The 20,690-nt window shown below is 36.9% G+C and overlaps 1 protein-coding gene across 2 annotated transcripts in view; it reads right to left on the reverse strand.

Annotated features, from left to right (window-relative positions):
- The window catches only part of KDM7A (lysine demethylase 7A), a 64,775-nt gene that overhangs the window by 23,460 nt on the left and 20,625 nt on the right, over positions 1-20,690 (reverse strand). For both annotated transcript variants that reach the window (XM_035342579.1, XM_035342571.1), the window contains exons 2-10: positions 15,957-16,042; positions 12,576-12,693; positions 10,646-10,806; positions 9,042-9,183; positions 8,593-8,779; positions 7,966-8,128; positions 5,967-6,054; positions 5,106-5,212; positions 2,175-2,266 (exon numbers count right to left, since the gene is read on the reverse strand). In XM_035342579.1, coding sequence (XP_035198470.1) covers positions 2,175-2,266; positions 5,106-5,212; positions 5,967-6,054; positions 7,966-8,128; positions 8,593-8,779; positions 9,042-9,183; positions 10,646-10,806; positions 12,576-12,693; positions 15,957-16,042 — 1,144 coding nt within the window. The remainder of the gene's footprint in view (positions 1-2,174; positions 2,267-5,105; positions 5,213-5,966; positions 6,055-7,965; positions 8,129-8,592; positions 8,780-9,041; positions 9,184-10,645; positions 10,807-12,575; positions 12,694-15,956; positions 16,043-20,690) is intronic.

Consider the following 20,690-nt stretch of genomic DNA (forward strand, 5'->3'; position numbering starts at 1 on the left):
AACAGTTGCCCAAAATAATCTTACTGATACATTTACTGGTACATGGATCAAGCATCTTAAAAATAGAAACTGAGACCTGTTGCTTATGTAAGTTGGAAGGAAGCCAGAGCTAAGATCCAAGAGCTCAAACAACTGGATAGGTCATCGTCTTTACTGTGTTTATCAACTAACCTGCAGGCTGATGATCTGCACTAAAGTAATCAGAACTACATACACCTACCGATAAAAACCTTGCACAAGCTCAATTCACGACAAGAAAACTAAGACAATTTTAGTAGCACCCCATCACTATTCTCAGCATCTTGTAACTCTTGGCAGTTTTTAAACATCGCAGAAATGAAGATGCTGCTTTGCTGAAGATGAGTTTAAAATGCTTCAACAAGTAGTTCAAGCAATACACTAACATAATTCACTTGTCTTGAGAAGACATATTCCATGATAGGAATGTGAAACATCATGAGTAGACTTCCCACTTGTAGACTACTCATTTTTCATTTCTTTCTCAGAATCTGTCTGAAATCCTCACCATGAACAGATGATATAGCAATGTACAAAGCTCTTCCTGTCTTCTGCTGCATGCAGCTACAATCCTAACACGCACATGGTCTACTGCAAAGAAAGCATCAGCTCACTTATGAAGTGGCAGCTAAAAAAGGTGAAGGCAAGCTATAAAACATGATAGCAGGTGGACAGCAGATCACGTTCTCAATAGATTATCAAGGCTGTGCAGTTGCTTCACAATTGAAGTGTCTTCAGCCAGTGGTTTGGGAATACTCACTGACCTCAATAATAAGCATCTGGAATGCAGCATCTGCAATTAATATATTTTTTCCACAGGAAAGTAGGAAACATACCACATTCTAGACAGAATATTACTCAAACCATTTAATTAACTATTAGACACTACACTACACAGACACAACAATACTATACTACGGCAACCTATAAAAGAGGAATTCCAATCCAACTTCAAGTAAAAATAAGGATTTATAGAGGTTATGTCTCTCATTTATCAAGTTAGATTAATCAGCTTGCTTATTTTCCATGCCATGGATGCCAAGATAGCTTGGATTCACAGATACCTTAGGCACAACCTCCTGGAAGTACTGCTATACAATTACTAGCAGGATTTGACCCAGAATGGCACACCAGAGAACCAATTCTGAGGTGTTACGGGTGTACCTTTCCTTGACCCTCTGTAATCAGTAATGCTATACAGGCTGGACATGAGCTGATTATACATAGCGTTAAGCACCTTCACATTTACACCTCGTCATCAGTTCCATGAAGCTTACTTACTATGCTGGATACAGCATTGTGTGAATAGGATACCTCATATAATACAACAAATTCTCTTCCAAGGAGAAATTGTGGGCAGAAAGACCAAACAAATCTCCAGGAGCCAGTTCAGGTCAGTGAGGCCAGCAACAAACTAGAATTAATAAGCTCAGTCAGAACCAAACTGACTGTCTGAACAGCATTTCCTAGAAGGACAGGTTCCAAGAGGGCTCATTAGCTCAGACACTTAAAAAAAAAAAAAAAAAAAAAAAAAAAAAAAAATGGAGTTAAGGGCCTGCTCCAGTACTGTGCCAAAACAAATAAGCCTTCCTAGAGAGCAGAGCACCAGCAAAGTCAGCACAGAAAACGTATTAATGATTTTACAAGCCAGCAAATGTTCAGGAGGGACAGTACTCAACCAAAGTCAATATCCTCCTCAACCTAAACTGACTCTTCAGCAATATTGGTGTACCTGAAATGTGCTCTCCAAAGCACTGATATCAATGGAAAATCCTAATATCAGGGCATTCCAACCTTCCATTGCCTCAGATGAGGATGAATTGACTGTATAAACAGACCTATTAGAAAAAACTCCCACTGGCTTTTATTCAAGGATTCTTATCCCATACTGGGGTGAAGCATGATTCTGTTTCTATCAGCTACAATACAAGAGCTTATTCATTAGCCTAAAAAGACTTCATTAGCATCATAGTCATAGAAAATTGTCATGATGACTCTTCCCCAGATCAGCAGCACATACTTTCACTCTCCATAGAGTCTTTCAGTACTCACTAATGGAAAAAAAAATCTTAAATATGAGAAGGACACAAAGCTTCACTTATTTCGAAATCAAAACAGAGTTCACCAAAATAGCAAACAAAATCACTCTTACTTACTTCTTTTTTCATCCATAGTTTTAAAGCCGTAAGTAAAGCCTTCACTCCTTGCACTAAATAGCTTGGAGGCTGGAAACCATCTTCCCTCAGTTCTAAAAAGGATACAGATAATAATTTAGAAATGCACTAAGTGAAAACAGTAGAATGATACCCACAGCCAATGAAGTTGTCATTATGCAACAGCCCAAGAACAGGAAAAATTGTGTAAGCAAGTGAAATACTACATCCTGTATTTGCCTGCATACTGTAACAAAAACAGAACAAACAAACAAAACCCACATCCTCACAACCTAAAGCAATTCTACATAACATCTTTTTTTCTTGGCTGCTTCTTGGGCGATTTAGAAATTTTACAACATACTACACTTTAATTGGAATAAAACAGATCTACAATGAAGAAGAAAAATGTTATTTAAAGAAACAAATAATCTGTTTCGTTCAGAAAGATTTTAGTCAGTGGGGACCAGAGGTACATAGGATGGGACACATCTCTCAATTGGAATTCCTAGTGCTTATTCCCATATATGCAGCAAATGATTCACATTTTAATGCCAGAGTTCTCCTTCTTAGTGTACATCATTTTTGCTCCAAAGTAAGAGTGGGGAAAGAGAAGAAATACAACATTCTGCTACAAAAGCTGTTGCTGTTAAGAAAGCTGGTGCTCCCAAGTGATCACAATCCCTTTTAAAATTTCCCTTTTCCTTCATGGGAAAAAGCAAGAGAAAAGGCAAATACTCCAGAAAGTCAAGAGTAGACTGGAGACTCTTCCTATGCTCCTGAAAAATATTTCCTCCTGTCAATAAGAAATGAATAAGCACTAGAACTATTTTTTTCTTATTCCTTTAAAAAACAAACAAACAAACACACTAATAAAGCTATGTATTAGTCCAGTGGCAGAAAAAGGAAAGTTCTGCTACTTAACAGCTGGTTTTCTCTCCAATATGCCTACTACTTTTTAAAGGAAGGAGTGGCAGGCCTTTGAGCTGCACTTATTCTTAAGTTCCTAGAACTATAGAGCAAAGTTCACGTGAATGCCGCAACACTTATAGCATCATAATATACTTTTTACCAATGAAACGACAAAATCAAAAGGTTTATGACTTTTTGTTATCCTTCCATAAAAAGAAGCAGAAAAACACAGTGCACTGATTTTGCTAACTGACATGAATTTCACGAAGTACTGGTAACAACCACGTGTTCAATGCATTACAAGTTGTTATTTGCTATTACCTTTCACAGCTGAACTGGTATCATCCCTTATTTTAAAAACAAATGATTCTGACTGGTAAGCACATGATCCTTATAAGCCTTGATGCCAAAACCCAACATAATCATCACACTAGCCATGAAAGCCTCAATTTTGATTTTTCATTATAGGTTTATAGATCTTAGCAGTGTTCTGCAGCAAAATACCTGCTAAGCCACAGCTTAAAAATAACACGAAAATATGCTTCATGACCCTCCCTTAAGAACCACATGTCACAAGAGGCTCCTAGTGTATCTACTCCAGTAAGGAGGTGCATACTAAAAGAGAGAAACATGTAGAGATGAAACACATAGTTAACTAGATTACTTAGAAACATCTATCCTGCTGATTTTCCAGCAGAAATATAGCTCCTACATCTTCTGGCATGCTTGTAAGTTTTAAATACCCAGGTGTGAGACCAACAAAAGTAAAGCAAACTTCCAAGAAGAAAATAATCTTTCTTGGAAGAAAAAAAAAAAAAAAAAAAGTTTGTTCGGTTAAGTTTCTGAGTAGTTTTAGTTTCATCCAGAAACTCTAAATACTCATTTAGAAAACTAGAGTTGTTTAATGCCTTCATTTGCTGAAAGAAGAACAGATCATTTCCAAGGTTTATACCTTAGAAAAAGGTTTTGTCAGAGTGCTCTTTTAAAGCAACCGCTGAATTCAGCAATATCCTCTCCAAAGGTTTATTTCTCTCCTATGAAATATGGTATTTATTAATAAGATTAAACAGAGCTGGCAGAGGGCAAGATACTTGATGCAAAAGAAGGTGAAGTTAGGCATTCTCTCAGCCTCAATTACACATGGGTATCGATATATGAGTTAAAGGACTAGATGAGGAAGCTTGGAAAGGACTGTAAACGGTCAAGAACAAAAGCCTGTTGAGATGTCTACTGATAAAACATCAATATAAATGATTTAACACTACTCATAAGAACCAATACATCTTTCCTACAAAAATCCTCATGGAGGCCTTCTCCTTAACAAGAAAGAGCAGAAGACTACAGGGTTTGACTGAAAAGGTCAAAGGAAATATTAAAGGTGCAAGAAAACCTTTACATTCAACTGTGAAGTCACCAAGAAGTAGCCCTCAGACATAAATTAATGGGATCGTTTAGAGAGTGTAGTTTGCTGAAAGAAAGAAAGGCTAACAAAGGGTATTCAAAGACCTTAAATGACTGGGGAGAAGCCCAAATGTAAAAGGTGACAACACTGAAATAACTTTCACATCTGCCTTAGCAAGGCCTTTTCAGGGAAAGGGAAACTAATCCTATCTGGCTGATAACTGCACTGTGCCAGAACCTCAGATGTTCTAGATCATCAAGACAAAGTATCTTCATCGACCAGATACACCATTAGCATTGAATGAAAAGCACTAATAAACAATTCAAAGGTGTCACTAGCATGCTACAAAACGTTAGTTACACATATCACTGCCTACACTAAGAATTCTGCACAGTGCAAGTTACCCTAAAAAGCTTGTACTAAGAACTCTAAGAAGTGCTGAATCTAGAACTGTACCAGTGCAGTATTTACTAAAATCTGTTTAAATACAGATCTGGATTTCAAAAAAAAAAAAAAAAAAAGTTTCACCTGTTCTCATAGCAGTAACATAATTTTCTCCACTGTCACCTGAACAAAAAAAGCAGACATGTATGTATCTCTCAAAACTGGACAAAGATTACCTTTTAATGTTTCCAGTAAGTTTTTGGCCACAAACCAACAGATGGCTTCAAAGAAAGGAAATTTGAAAAGATCTGGGGTTTTTAGCCTCTTCTCCATTTCATAACACCTGAACAAATAGAAATATCATTTAAAAACATTCACATTATCTAATTTATTATTCAAGCATTTAATCATTCAAATTGATATAACGTCCAAAATAAAATAAAATAGGCACGGTCATGTTAAATAAAAGAAGTACCACAAATTTAAATCCCAACAAGACCACAGACAAGATTCAACTCTGGTCTCATCCAGGCTCTGACCTTATCAAGTTTGACTGCTGCACTTCTAAGAATAAAGTTGGACTTCATAAAACTAGGATACAAACCCAGTGTGTGATCTTTTAACAGATGGAATTTTATCAGGATTCCACTGTAATAAATAAAAACAATATGTTTAGAAGACAGCTCGACATCTTGGACAAAAACTAAACACAGCTGCCCTTTGAGCAATGCTGACTTGAGGATGCTCATTTGAACTCAGTATTGCACACCTGGGCTTGCTCAGCTTTGGTTTACTTGCTTATACTAATCACCAAAGTGGGGGGGGGGGGGGGATTTTTGTTGTGGTGTTGGTTTTGTTTTGTTTTGTTGTTTGTTTATTTAATTAAATTTGTGCATATCCTTCATTTTGCTTTTAAAACAAGCTTTGCAGAAGTGAAACAAGAGTATGTGCTGGGCTTAGTCTAACTGAAAATGCCACTGTTGTCTGTTTTGAGAGCCTGTACCCATCTGATCCTGGTTACAAGCATGAAGAAAAGTATCTATCAGAAAAAATATCCTACTTACTGAGGAAAAAGTATACTAAGAGTCGAGACTAACCTGAGCTGCATGCCAATATTGAGGTTGTGCAAAAAATTTCCTCCAAAAGCCATGCAATCCTGAGATGTGAGCACAGCGTGAATCCAGCCTGAAATGAAAGATTCAGAAACTTAGTAATACATATACATTATTTTAAGAAAGATTGTTTTTAAATATTTGCATGTACATATTAAAAATCATTTTAAATATTGTGTGTCAAAATAAAAAAAAATAAATTAAAAAAAAGCAAATTAATATTCTGCACCAGGAACAAATCATCTTGATTTTAACAACATGTAGCTTAGAAAGTGTTTCAGAAATTCAGTGGAATTGTAGTTTTCTGAAGGAGTTACAAGCAGATAAACACCTTCAAGACATTTTGACTGGGTAGGAACTGGGGGTAGCAGAGGGGGAAAGACAGTGATTTAAGTCCCCAAAGTTTTCCTTCCAATCAGCAATAATAAGTGAGTTACTGTAGGAAAAAAAAAAAAAAAAAAAAAAGCATGCTGAACAATAAGGTGATAAAAATAAAAAAAGAAATTATATTACTTTTCATGTTTACATGTTTCTTACAGTAACCGGAAAATTTGCACAAGTTAAAAAAAAAAGTAATTTAGCAACACTGAGTTTTTTCTACTAGGAATTCAGAAATAGTTCTATAAATTATTCCCAGTATAGCCATCCTAATTTTAGGGAAATTAATGATCAATTTAAAACCCAGTCTAGGTACTCTGACTATGCTAATTTGTCACATATTTGAAATATTGTCCTCATGAACTCTACAATTCAGCATGGCAAAGCATGGCCAACATTACACTATCAATCTAGCTGATTACCACTCAATAATTTCAATTAAGTATACAAAAGAACATATTGGTTCCTAATTAAAAACAGTTGCATTGAAATTTCATACTGTGCAATTTTAATGTAAATAAATTAAAAATATACAGAGTTCCCTTTTCCAAGGCTTTGTCTGATTTTACGTGCATACGGACCTTTCTGTATGCAACAACAGACCAGTTGGCCACGCATTTGGGGATTACCTCATGGTTTAACTGAGCACAGGCAACGCGTACAAACACAGAAAGCTCCTCAACTTATGGAAGATCAGCCCAAATCACAAGCTACTATACCATGCCCTCATTCAGCTAAAAAACAACCAGTTCTAGTTGTTATGGTACCACATGAAAAAAGACCTGAAACTAGTATCTATGCTGAGTAACCAACATACCTACTATGATGCCTGTGAATTAAATTACAGAAGGAATCTAAGGATTGGTGTTTGTGTTTTTTTGTTGTTGTTGTTTTAAACAAATTAAATTGTTGTTTGTTTTAAATTAATATTATAAATTGTTTTATTTCTGTTGTATGAAAAGTGCAATGAAATGTAGAGTGCCTCATATTTCCAATTGCATTTTGCATTTGTCAGTATGGTTTTAATTTTTCACTCATCACAGTAGATGAGTATGTCTGACTCTTCAAGGAGGATGTGTATTTCAATCCTATCATACACATTTCCCCAGACACTGACTAAACCGACAATAAAGCCACACAGAATATCTTGAACAGAACAATTTGATTGTTATTTAAGAACAGTATCTTTAACAATATTTAAATAATTCTTGAGAGCCTCCCAGTAGGTGGTGTTCAACCAGATGCAAGATTAATTTCAAATCACAAGTCTACTCCAAACATATTACAGAGATCACAAAATAATTATGATATTCACTACCACCAGGGCAAGCAGGAACAGCAAAAATGAATTTCAGTAGAGATCAGATTTTTTCAAAGCCTTTAATCAGTCTTACAGAATTTCTTTTAAAAAAAAAAAAAAAATCTGTCTCAAAAGCTGGCATCATCGATTGGGTCTTATTCCATACTCCAATTCCCTTTTTTCTTTCTTCATTCATTCAAAAATTCAAGATAAACCAATTATTGATAATGTAATGTGTCATTTAAGATACCCTTAATTCCTGGTAATTAAACATGCCACATCCTAGTAATAATTGTAAAATCTTACCTGTTGGAACAAATAAAGTGTGTCCTTGCTTTACAACACATTTGTAACATTTGTCAACCTTGTCCCCAAAATACACTTCGCTTTGGGTGACAGATGAGCTCCAAGACTCATATAGAGCCAAATTTTCATCAGTGGGCTTGATCAAATAGAAGATCTTCTCACCCTATTAAATAAAAACTTCAGATAAATAAATGTATGTCCTCTTGGAGGCACAGTACTACCTCTTTGTTATTTGCAACAAAAGCAACTTATTGACCAATGTGTCAAATTTGCAATTGGCCAAAAGCTTAAGTAATAGTACAATAACCGAGGGGAGGGGGAGAAGGGGCATGCATTCTGAGATGTGAAAAACACCCAACAATGCCATTCATTTTCATTTATTTCATTTTTTAATACTAAAACCTCACTATGCCATCTACCAGTCTATTAAAATAGTCAGCCAAACAATTATAGTCTAGAAGTCACCACCAGCATGATAAATTAAAAGCATGAAAGTGAGACTTTCACTTTCCAGCTCCTCCTTTGCCTGTTAAGAAAAATCATTCTTAACTGGTAATAATGCCATGGAAGAAAGCTGCACACTGAGTAAATTGTTTCATACAGTCATAAATCAAGAAGCCTTCATACCCAGAGAACATGGTACCAAACTGAAGTTCCTCCAAAATCAATATGAAAATCAGTATAGCTATCCTGGACGCCCATCAAGCAATACTTCTGAACAAAAGGCTTAGGGAAGACAGAATCATCTGGCCAATAATTTTCCACCCATGAAAGCTTTCTGGCAATATCTGGTACTTCCACTAATTCAGACATCCTTTAAAGAAAAAAAAAATACACATAAATAAGATCAAGAGTAAGTGCCCCTCTTTTTAAATGACAACATTAAATGTTTGGTTACTACAGAGTTATTACTTATGAATTAGTAAAGATGTTTTATACACATATTACATCACAGTAGCTGTCTACATAAAATATGCAGCCTCTTATCTTTAACACTGGAGACATTATATTCCTACACAGTGTTCACCTTAGTGAAAACCACTTCCTACATTCAAGGAACTGAAGTCAATACTCACTTTGTGTCCGAGAACTCCAGGCTGATCACGTTCAATACTTTTGGTCGGTCAGGATTTGTGAAATATTTAATATAATTATGGAGCTTCATTTTGCTGTCTGCTTGTCTTGCTACATCTATTACATCTATCACTTTGTCACCACCTGTGAAAGAGAGAATGACTTTCTTAATCCTACCACAGATAAAAACAGCTGTTCAAGGTTTTTAAGAGAAATTTTACTTTTTTCCAGCTTTTATCAATATGTTTCTGTACAAATACTCCAAAATCATTAGCGTTCTCTTCGAACAAGGATGGATTGGTATAAACCAACCTTTACTAGTCTAGCTTTAATTGTTACAGTCAGCAAAGGACAGAACTGAAAAAAGTCTAAAGATAAATCCTCTTTCTTGCGGTTAACCAAAAAAAAAAAAAAAAAAAAAAAAAAAAAGAAAAATGCAAAATCAGTACAGATGGTTTTAAAAAAAAAAAAAAAAAAAAAAAAAGAAAGAAATTGGTTTTGTGGCTGTCACTGGAAAGACTGGTGTAGAGAATGTTATCAAGGCAGATATCTTCCTCACTCTTTCTATTAATCATCACCACAGCACTTGAATATATAACACAAGGACCATTGAGAATTCTTTACAAATAATAAATCTTCCTTTTTACAGCTCTTAGCAAACTGCACTGAACTTTTGCCATAATTAACGGATAGTTTTTACATTGAAAACCATGTAGGTACTCTGTTGTAAACATTCTACACTCTTCCCCCCAGCTTATATACACGCATATCTTCTAAGCACACTCTGATTTCATTGAATTAAGCCATGAAGCAAGCTTAATTTCTAAATACAACACAAAATTGTTTACATAAGACATATTTTAAAGTGAAATCTGTAGAAATAGGCAAGCAAGAAGCAACCTATAGCCAAGAGAAAGGAGTAATGACAAAATTATAACAGTAACTGAATTATGTCTACTTAGTTATAAAGGAATCAAATTTGACAATTCATTCTGGAATGAAGGATTGCATCTAGATGCACACCGTATTTACTTTAAAATTCCAGGTTAATAGCATCTTGACAAATCCTACTTAGAATAATTTCATTTCAGTTTTCTTATTTTTAATTTCAAAACCAGAAAAGTAAATCTGCAGCATTCCAATTTTGTCCCTAAACTGGAGAACCTGACAGGTCAAAATATATGTATAGTAATGAAACGAACAAATTTCCAAAAGATTGATTTAGCATGGAAATGCCAATTCACTGAGCCCAAAACATTAAGTTTTGCAATAGTCTGACCACTGATTAATCTTTATCGATCCCAACAGTGATTCATTCAATTCTCAAAAAATGAATAATCTTGTAGCTGAACAAAAACACGCTCTGTTTAGCTTGCAACAAAATTAACACTTCTGGAAGTTGAGAAGTAATGGTGTACTCCTGTCACAAACCTACCACAAACAAAATTCAAATCAGTAGCCTTAACTGTGCTCTTTGCCAATCCTCTGGTAAGAAGTATTCAATTTAGAATACATATTTAGCACTCTAGAAGCTCTTATAATCACACAAATATTTATTTTACTTTAAAAACAGGATCATTTGCACATATTCCACAGTGACCCTTACCTACATAGCGTTCCACATCTAAGACGGAGAAAGTTGGCGGAGGAAGTCTGAGCCCCAGACCATCTAATTTTGGAACCATTATAGGAACATCAAACCCATGCTTCTCCAAGTATCTTTGTGTCAACTGGCTTCCATGCATTTTCAAAATTACTTCATCAGCACTAACAGAAAGAAATAATGGAATATTAGCAGAAGAGCATCCTCCAAGCATTACTGCAAAAATGACATCACAGTCTGGGGGAGGACAGGTTGGAATGGCTGCATTTGAGTCCAAAAGAACTGGACCCAGTGCTACTATCAAACTAAGCATTTAACTGGAAGATAAGGACAACAATATAAATCAGTTAGGAATCATTTATTGTCAAGCATAACTTGGGAAACCACAGTCCTTCTATACGATTGAACACAGTCATTTAAAAGCATGTGAAAAAGGAATTTTCACATAAAAAATAAAATACAACAATAATGTTAATGTTAACAACAACAGTAAAGAGTCCTTTAAAGAGTTAAAAGCCATCATACGTCTACAGTGAAAAAGACAGCCACAGACAGGTTGAGATGATTTCTGTTACAAACAATTTTCTCCACTTTTCTCTAAAGCATGAGAAAATGGGTAGGCTAGAGCACATGTAAATGTTCTTTGTTATCTGGAATGAAATTGAGGAGTAATTACCCAATCTCTCCTTTCCTGGACTAGAGGAATAGACAGTATTCTGACAGTTCAGGCACATAAAAAGAAAAACAAAAGTCAACCACTCTTGCTGCTGCACTCACACTGCCTTACAGAGGCATCTATATGGATTGGAGACAATCATCAACAGCATGAAGTTCAACAAAGCTAAATGCCAGATGCTGCACCTAGGATGAAGTAACGCCAGACACAGGTACGGACTGGAGCAGAGTGGCTGGAGAGCAGCCCTGCAGAAATGGACCCGGGGTGCTGGTTGCCAGCAGGCTCAACGTGAGCCAGCAGCGTGCCCTGGCAGCTACAAGGGAAAGCTGCATTTTTGGATGCATCAAACACAGCATAGCCAGCAGGTCCAAAGAGGGGAATCTCCTGCTACATTCAGCATTGGTGCAGCCTCACCTTGAACACTGTGTGCAGTTCTGCACTCCACAATATAAAAAGGATGTTAAGGTACTTTAAAGCATCCAGAGGAGGGCAACCAAGCAGGTAAAAGGGCTCTCCCTGTGAGAAGGTGCTGAGAACACTTGGGTTGTCTAGTTGGGAGAAAAGAAGGCTGAGGGGTGACCTTATGGCTCTCTGAAACTCCCTGTGGAGGGGAAGTGGAGCAGAAGGTGCTGGTCTCTGCTCCCTGAGAACTGACACAGGATGCAAGGGAATGGCAAAGAGCTGCACCAGAGGAGCTTCGGACTGGACATGAGGAAAAAATTCTTTACTGTGAGGGTAGTCGAACACTGAAAAAAGCTTCCTAGCCTGGTGGTTGATGTCCCATGCCTGTCAGCGTTCAAGAGGCATTTGGACAATGCCCACAATAGTATGCTTTAACTTTTGGTGAGCCCTGAAAGTCAGGCAGTTGGACTAGATGATCTTTGAAGGTCCCTTCCTATTGAATTATTCTATTTTATTCACTCCCCCTCTCAAAGAAACAGAAACAAAGCCAAAAGAAAAGCGAACTCAACAGCCATCACCCTGCAGCAGCCCAGACAGACAACATATTCCAGTGCAAAACTGAACAGGGGAAGGAAGCAACTGTGTGAAAGGGCAAATTTATCCACCTGAAACAGGAACTCACTGTTTCAGATGGGGAGGGTGGGAGAGGGGAGAATTTTAAAGGAGGAGGAAGTAATCCTAGGCCTTCATTTTCTGAAGCAGGGAAATGTTATTCACCTTTCTGAAGACATACTCAGCCCACTAAGTTTCTCTATTTTTTTTTTTTCACTGAAATGTTTAAGTGAGCTTCTGTACCTTGGAAAAGAACGAGCCCGCAGCTGTTTAACGAAGGTCCGCGTTCCAGCCTGCACCGGTTTGGAGCCATCATCCAACTCCGTGTAGTCATGTCTGTGCCAGTTCCTCCTCTTTTTCACTAAAAGTTTCAGAAGGATTGAAGTCTGAGTTAGTTAAATCAGATGCCTAAGATTAGCAGTCATTCTATCAGTGAGGCAGACATGCCTCAGTCACATTACTGAGATTAACAAACCTTATTGGTTACGTGGATGACACCCTACTTATCTGCAAAAAATGAAATCCTCAGAAGAGCTGACAATGACCATTTGGACTCCTAGAGCTCCTTCCATCTGACAGTATCAGTGCACATTATACACAAAGATTCAAAATCCCATACTGAGTGCAGCATAAATAAACAGTAACAACCTGGAGGTTGTTCAAACCTAAAGAGTAAATCATCAAAACTCAGATTTTCATTTCCTAAATTTCTGATTTTTATCTTTAATAAACAGAAGAATCCAATCTCTTCATGATCCTGAAGACTTCGTTTTATGCCTTAGTACAGAATTAACAGAACCTATGCCCACTGTGCTATCTCACTGTATGAAACAAAACCACCCTTACTTTATCCACTGCTTATCTTACCATAACAATTTGGGAAATAAAGTGTTTTGGCAGGTACAACCTTTACTACGCAATCACAATACATATAATGCAAGCATTGTGCTCCAAAACAATGAAATTCTGAGTTGTTCTAAACTGGTATTCTCCATCGCAAAATAATAATAAAGAACAAAGAATAAGTTACCGTTGTATTACAACAGGAATTGAGAAACCTGATAATCTAAAAGCAACTAAATTGCATTTTTAACATCTCCTTATACTTAAAGGGCTGAGAAAAATTATAAACTAGACATTCACATAAAGTTTGGTGTGTTGGTCTCCCATTGAAAAATGACAGACACTCAAATCAATAAGAGGTTTTTTTTCGGTTGAAGTACAAAAAGAAATTGATCAATACTTCTGTATTAGTTAATTTCATTTTTACATCTAACTATAGAGTAGCTTTCTTTTAATTAGTGGAGCTGTTACATAATTAATTTTGTAAGATACTGAATCTAAATCCAGTTGGATAAAGTGTATGATTCTTGCATATTCTTTTGGTTTTTTTTTTGGTTGGTTGGTTGGTTTTTTTTCACAATGTCATTTTATTAGATGGGATTATATATCTGCCAAAATTACAGATATACTTGTCCTCTTAAATTAAACACAATTGAATTCTGGTCTCTTCCAGAATTCCTTTAGACAAAGGGGTTTTAGAATATGAAGCAGTAAATAAAGGATGTCTTTACTTATACCCATAATTGCATACAATTGAAGCAGTGTGAAGCATTGTTGCAACATTTGAAGTCAAGAAACATTATGAGTCTCTCTCAACATTAACACGTGCTGAAGTCCAAACCACAAACCATCATAGATTTGATTCTGACAACTTAGCTGAGTAAAATTAATAAAATTACAAATTAAGATATATTTCAACATACCACCTCTGCTTGGGTTGATAAGCCTGAAGCTTCTACTAAATCTAGAAGATGTACTCACTTCAGGCAATGTGATGTAGCAAGGATAATTTTTACTACAGATTCTTGTCTTCTAAAAGACTTCCAACACAGAAATTACTCAAATTGCTGCAGGTGAAACACAGCTGGCATTAGAAGCATTAGAACTAGAAGTCTTCTCATTAAAAAAAAAAAAAAAAAAAAAGGCTATTCACAAGAATCAACAGGATGATGAAGCACACTAGTTCTGTCAAATCAACAAAAAAAAAAAAGTTTCAAATTCTCTAGTTTTTTAGTATTTTTGAAGTGTGATATGTACCCCCCCTCACTCTTTCTCCCAGCCCCTCTATTCCACAGGAAAAAATAAAAAATAAAGGCAGAAAGGTGGGAAAAGAAATGGCTGATGTTTGTACTCTTATTTACAAGAGACACATACAGATTTTTAACTGAAAAACATGGCTAGAATAGTAAAAACTACAAGCAAGTAAAAGAGCATTTATCTTACCTTTTAGCCCCTAGCCTAGGGGTAGCTAATACTGAAGGTATTAAATATAACCTACACACAAAATAGATACACTATACAACACGTATTAATTACATCAATAATGAAATTAATCACTTCATTCATACTCCCCAAAACTACCAGTGAAGGTGCAGTGTTGTCAAAATTATTGTTTCTAAATGGTAAAGTGAATTCAGCTTTGTAAAGATTCTGGATCTTGAGTTGGCTATAAACTGTTACGTGGTCTTCAAGCAAAGAAAAAAATATATATGAAAAAACACAAATGACCACAACATAGTGCTTGGACACTAAGCACACATAGACATTTTTTGTGTTAGTGCATAAGAAACACAGTGCATATATACATTTTTCAGGTTTGAACATAGAAACTTAATTCATTGCTGGATAGGTGAAATTCATTTTTATGTTAATTTCTTTTGAGAACAGAAGTCATGTTGAAAAATCTAGGGAATTAGATATAGCAGTGCCTTTGCAGTAGTTACAGAAAGACAAAAAAGCATTTGCTTCAGAAGTGAAATGTTATCTTTCCACTTCAGATCTCTACAGTGAATGTATCTACTGACAGAACCAAGGAGGTCTGTCTCTCTTGCCAATCTGTTTCACAGTCTCTTCTGGTAACTCACAAAATTCCTTGAGGAACTTGGTGGAAACATGTTTACAAACCACATACCTGGAATTCAGAGCAGTCTAAGTATCAAAGACATAAAAGAAAAGTAAGACAGCAAGCTCCAATTCTCAAATTTCACTGGATTGTTGTGACATATGCTCTTTAATCATCAAGAAAGCTAAAAGAACTACCTTTTATATTTTCTCAAGGTTACTTTCCTAGGTATGAGGATTTTCATGACTAAAATACAGGAATAGTGAGCAGTCTTTTGGAACTTTTATTATTATTATTATTAGCATATAAGATATACCACAGGAGAAAGCATCACTACCTGTACGTGTTTGTTTTTGTTTGTTTTCCCAATGATTCCCTAACTTTAGGTCTCTCTCTGTCAAGTACAGATTGTTTTCTTCTAGCTCTGTACACTTTGATTTTTCTAATCTATAGCCGTGGTTTATATTTTATTCTATCTTCATCTTCAGATCAAGGAACCTGTCTCAAGAAAAGACAGCTTGTAGTCTTTGTTATTGTGATGGTTGTTGTTGTTTTTTGTCAGTTCAAAGTTTGTCACATAGAACCAGTACCTCCTAAATAATCAGTCATCTTGAACATCCCTCTGAACAGTCTTCTTCAATAGCACTTCGAGAGAAGAGACATTAAAAATATAATATATATATATGTGAATAATATGTATCTGAATAACCCATACTTACTTAGAGAAGGTCCATGGAGAATTGCACAGTTGGGACAATGGTACAGATCAATGTCAACAGCATGATGCTCCTCTACCCCAACACAGCTGCAATAGTATTTTTAAAATGTTAATGAGAATGCATACAAGATTTATCTTTCAAGCCAAAAAATAATTACATCTTAAGTCTTTACCAGAATACACTTAGTCTACAAAATCGTAAGAGATACCAAATTATCTCAACTACTACTAGGTTGCCACATAAATTTTGAGTAACAGTTTACCACTGAACAGAGAATGCCATTAAGAAAAAAAAAAAAAAAAAAAAAAAAAGAATAACAAGAATCAAGCTCCTTTAAAAATTACTCCATATTATACACCACTGCCCTCTACTCCCTCTCCCAAGGCTTTGATCCTGATTACAGTAACCAGTGTATACAAAATCATTCTATCAATTCTCTTTATAAAAGTTATAATTTAAAGAAAAAAATCTGAAACCTACATGTTGCCAGTTTCTGGAAGATAACATGGTATTTTTTTCATTTATTTCTGCAAAAAGTACATAACAAACTCATACCCCCAGTACTTTTGTATTACTCCTGAAATCTTTACACTACTAGTGCTAGCTATATACACTGTGATCACACAGATCACATAATAGCAGTGTTTCTGTGATTTTAAAAATCACATTTGTAGTAATGTTTTCCTTGTGTACATTTTTCCCAGATAAAGCAGTCAAAGTGGGAATAAAATTGAAGATCTTTATAACAGTCATGAGAAAATATTTACTCTACTATCTCAATAACAATATTTTAAAGCCAAAAGGAAGTCAATCTTTTGGAACATCAAATGCTAGAGATTAATTGGAGAAGCCACACTTTTGCACAGAGTTCACAAGAACAAAAATCCCTACTTGCTGGTAGAATCTGAATCCTGACAGAATTCTCTCTCTCAAAAGTTCATTGAAGCTTAGAAAAATGCTGACTTAATAATAGGGAAACAAGACTGCAATGTTAATTTTTTTACACCACAATTACATCTTTCCATTTAATGCATTCTAGGAACATGAGAACTTACATACTACTCCATTCAAGTAACCCACTTCATCTCAAAAGTGTAACAACAGCCTAGGCATTGAAGCTTTGAAATGGCCCAGCTACAAGAAGTCTTTGCCCTAGCAACCTAGTGCCAAAACTGATGACATGATCCAGAAAATATCAGCTAAACAAATGCTACAACAACACGTTAAATAGTCTAGCATTCAAAGCGTACCAATGAGCAAGTCAAATCTGAAACTAAAAAGCATCTCTCAATGAGAAGTACATCATTCTGAGTTCTTTGTGAACAGCTTCAGCTGGCTCTTCTACTTAGCCATTCACTAAACAGCACATGAAATTAAGGTTATATAACTTTTTGTGTGTACTATTCTAGAATCTGAATATAAAGCTCAGCTGCCAAATATGTTTCATCATAATTATTTCAATATTTTGCATATTTTTAAGATCACAACTACAGAAATTATCACATGATTCAGCTGACATATAAACAGAAACAAAGACCAAAAAAAATTAAATGCTTATCCAATTTCTTTTTGCTTATATTCTCTCTCCTTTGATAGAATTGACAAGTGACTCAATCCTATTATTATAAGAAAACTGTTTTAAAATATACACTCCAAAAGTCCCAAATCAGAAGGCTGGTTTATGCATACACTCGAAAATCTCACTATTTAAGCTAAATTTCTGATTTCCAAACAGCTGAAGATATTTGTGTTGTACTGTATCTTGCTGAGATTTGCATAATTATTCAGTGAAGCACTGCTCCATGGAAAAATTTCACATACTCTGTTTATTTCTTTTTCTTGGTGTAGATCTAACTTGGTCATTTGGTCATCATCATCCCAGCCAGATTATCTTGCTGACTAATGGTGAGAACTTTAGAGAGTACAGCAACAGTTCCTTCAAGCTTTGATACCTGCTTGTAAAATTCTGTTTAAGAGCATTACCTTCATCATCTCTTATAAATATTACAGATAACCTGAAAATAAAGCAGAAATTCTTTTAAATACTAAGAACTTTCTCTGACTTGATTAAGCCCATACCCTTTCCTGAAGGCACCACGGCATGGGCTTTGCGTACAGAGACAGGTGACACTGGAGGGGGATTACAATCCTTGGAACAGCTGCTCAATAAAAAAATAAAAAATAAAAGAATAAAAATTTAAAAACTAACATTTTCAACCTGTGATTTGTGCTCAAAGCTCAGAACTAATTGGCAAGGCAAAACACTAACTGGGAGATGCAGGAAGAGAATCTACCAGCAGACACCTGACTGACACAAAGGACAAAGGAGGATCCAGCACCCACAAGAACAAGTGCTGACAAGGATGCCACAGCAGGTATCAATCACATACAGCACCATAAGTCACTTTCCTGAGTCTCTTTCTGCAACATGCACAGACAAATGTGACATTAATCATTTCAGCTACCAGCAAACAATCAATTACTGTGATAAGTGCAACTTCAGACCTCAAGTATCAAAGCAAGGTCACTAAGAGAGCACAGGGCCTGAAAAGCATTAGCATACTCAAACAGTAACACTCCCAATTCACTGGATGCTTTCCTGAATGAAATACCATTATTATCCTTCACCTCTCCACCCATTTGGGTTGAAATGTCTTCAGTATATATTACCTATTTTTTGTATAGCTCATCTCCTGCAAGAAGGCTGTAGACTAATCCTCTAGAATCAAGGCAAGGTCAGCAAGAGGTAGTAGAAGAATCTGGCAAGTAATATTTTTTTTTCCACACACAAGAACATGCCCATCCCTGGCAAGTGAAGAAAACCTTTGGAACTCAAAGTTCAAGGAACCAATTGTCCAGACTTAGTCTCATGAGAAACCAAGGGGCTTGGCTTTGGTCTCAACTTCCCCTTTGACTGTTCAAATTCTAGGTATACAAAGGCAGCACATATAAATCAAAACCAACCAAAGAGGAGTGTCTAACATACACAATAGATACTAATAGATCACTGCTTTTAAGTAAAGGGAAAATAAGTCTTCTTTCACATAAGAAAAGAACCTACAAATGCTGTTCTCTACTGTAGTATCGCTATTCATTTATATGTCAGTAGATGAGTACAGATAACTTGGAATGGTGGATTCAACAATTTAATAATTGGGCTGGAATGCCTTGTAGGAAGAGATTACTAAAGTTCAGCACCTTTTGTATTAGGTTTATGTGGCAAGGTTTTGATAGAGGGAAGCTGCAGGGGTGGCCTCTGTGAGCAAAGCCCAGCAGCTGCCCCACGTTAGTAAAGAACCAGCTCCAGCTAGCTGCATCCCACTGCTGGCCAGAGCTGAGGGACATGGACTGCATCTCCAGGAGAACATAAATCAGGAAGGGAAAAACCTGCTGCTCAACAGCAGCTGGGAGAGAGTGAGAAAAACGTGAGAAGCAGCCCTGCAGACCCCTAGGTCAGTGCAACAGGAGGTGCCCCAGGCAGGCAGCAGCAGTTCCCCTGTGGCCTGTGGAGAGGCCCCTGGTGGAGCAGGCTGTCCCCCTGCAGCCCATGGGTCCCACATGGAGCAGATCTCCACGCTGCAGCCCGTGGAGGAGCCCCCGGTGGAGCAGGTGGATGTGGCCTGGAGGAGGCTGCGGCCCATGGAGAGCCCCAGGGACAGAGCTGCAGCCCATGGAGAGGAGCCCACGCAGGAGCAGAGGGTCTGGGGGCAGCTGCTGCCCGTGGGCGACTCGTGCTGGAGTAGTTTGCTCCTGGGGGATGGATGGACCCCGTGGGACAGAGCCATGTGGGAGCAGTTCTTGAAGAGGGCCTGTGGGCCGCCCCCGCAGGCTCAGTTCAGGAAGGATGGCATCTGTGGGAGGGACCCCATGGGGAGCAGGGGCAGAGAGTGACTGTGAGGGAGCAGCAGAGACAGTGTCAGGGACTGACTGCAGCCCCCATTCCCCAGTGCCGCTCTGGGGGAGGAGGTAGAATAGGGTGGATGGGGGCGGGAAGGTGTTTTTAGTTTGTCACTGCTCAAGTCTGCCACTGATAGGCAATAAATTACGTAAATCTTCCTGTGCTGAGCCTGCTTTGCCCATAACAGTAATTGGTGAGCAATCTCCCTGTCCTTATCTCAACCCACAAGCTGTTCTTTTCATCATGTTTTCTCAACCTGTTCTGTTTTTTTTGGGAGAGGAGTGAGCGGGCAGAGTGGTGGAGCTTATCTACCTACCCATGTGAAACCACCACACCTTTACAGGAAGCACTGTCCCTGAAGACTGACTGCATGGTTGCACTGGGCTGCTCTTCTCTGCTACAGCAGCAGTGTTGGTGGATCAAGTATCAGATCCAGGTCAGTCACCTGAAGGACTGCTGCACCTTCAAAATCTAACACTCAAACTATTCTTGCTTTCTTCTTTTCACCGTTTTTAATGTTACCAAGCACAAGCATTTTGCATATTGCTTAACTGCTGTTGTTGGTCTAATTGAAAGAATCCTGGCTTCAGCAGGAAAAAAAAAAACACAGAAGACAAAGCACTCGTGATTCAAGACTTTATTTTCACATACCCCTTATAAGAGATAATCACATGAAAAGCTATATTATTAAAAGACTATATACTCTACCATTATATAAAACTTCAAGTATAAAAGGGAATGAATGCAAATCTTGTATTCATTCTCACTAGTAAGTTTAGACACAATACCTTCTTTCTTTTTCAAGCTGTAAAATTACTAAAAAATGTTTTTTTCAG

Source organism: Oxyura jamaicensis, chromosome 1, assembly GCF_011077185.1.
Source record: "Oxyura jamaicensis isolate SHBP4307 breed ruddy duck chromosome 1, BPBGC_Ojam_1.0, whole genome shotgun sequence".
NCBI classification, from domain to species: domain Eukaryota; kingdom Metazoa; phylum Chordata; class Aves; order Anseriformes; family Anatidae; genus Oxyura; species Oxyura jamaicensis.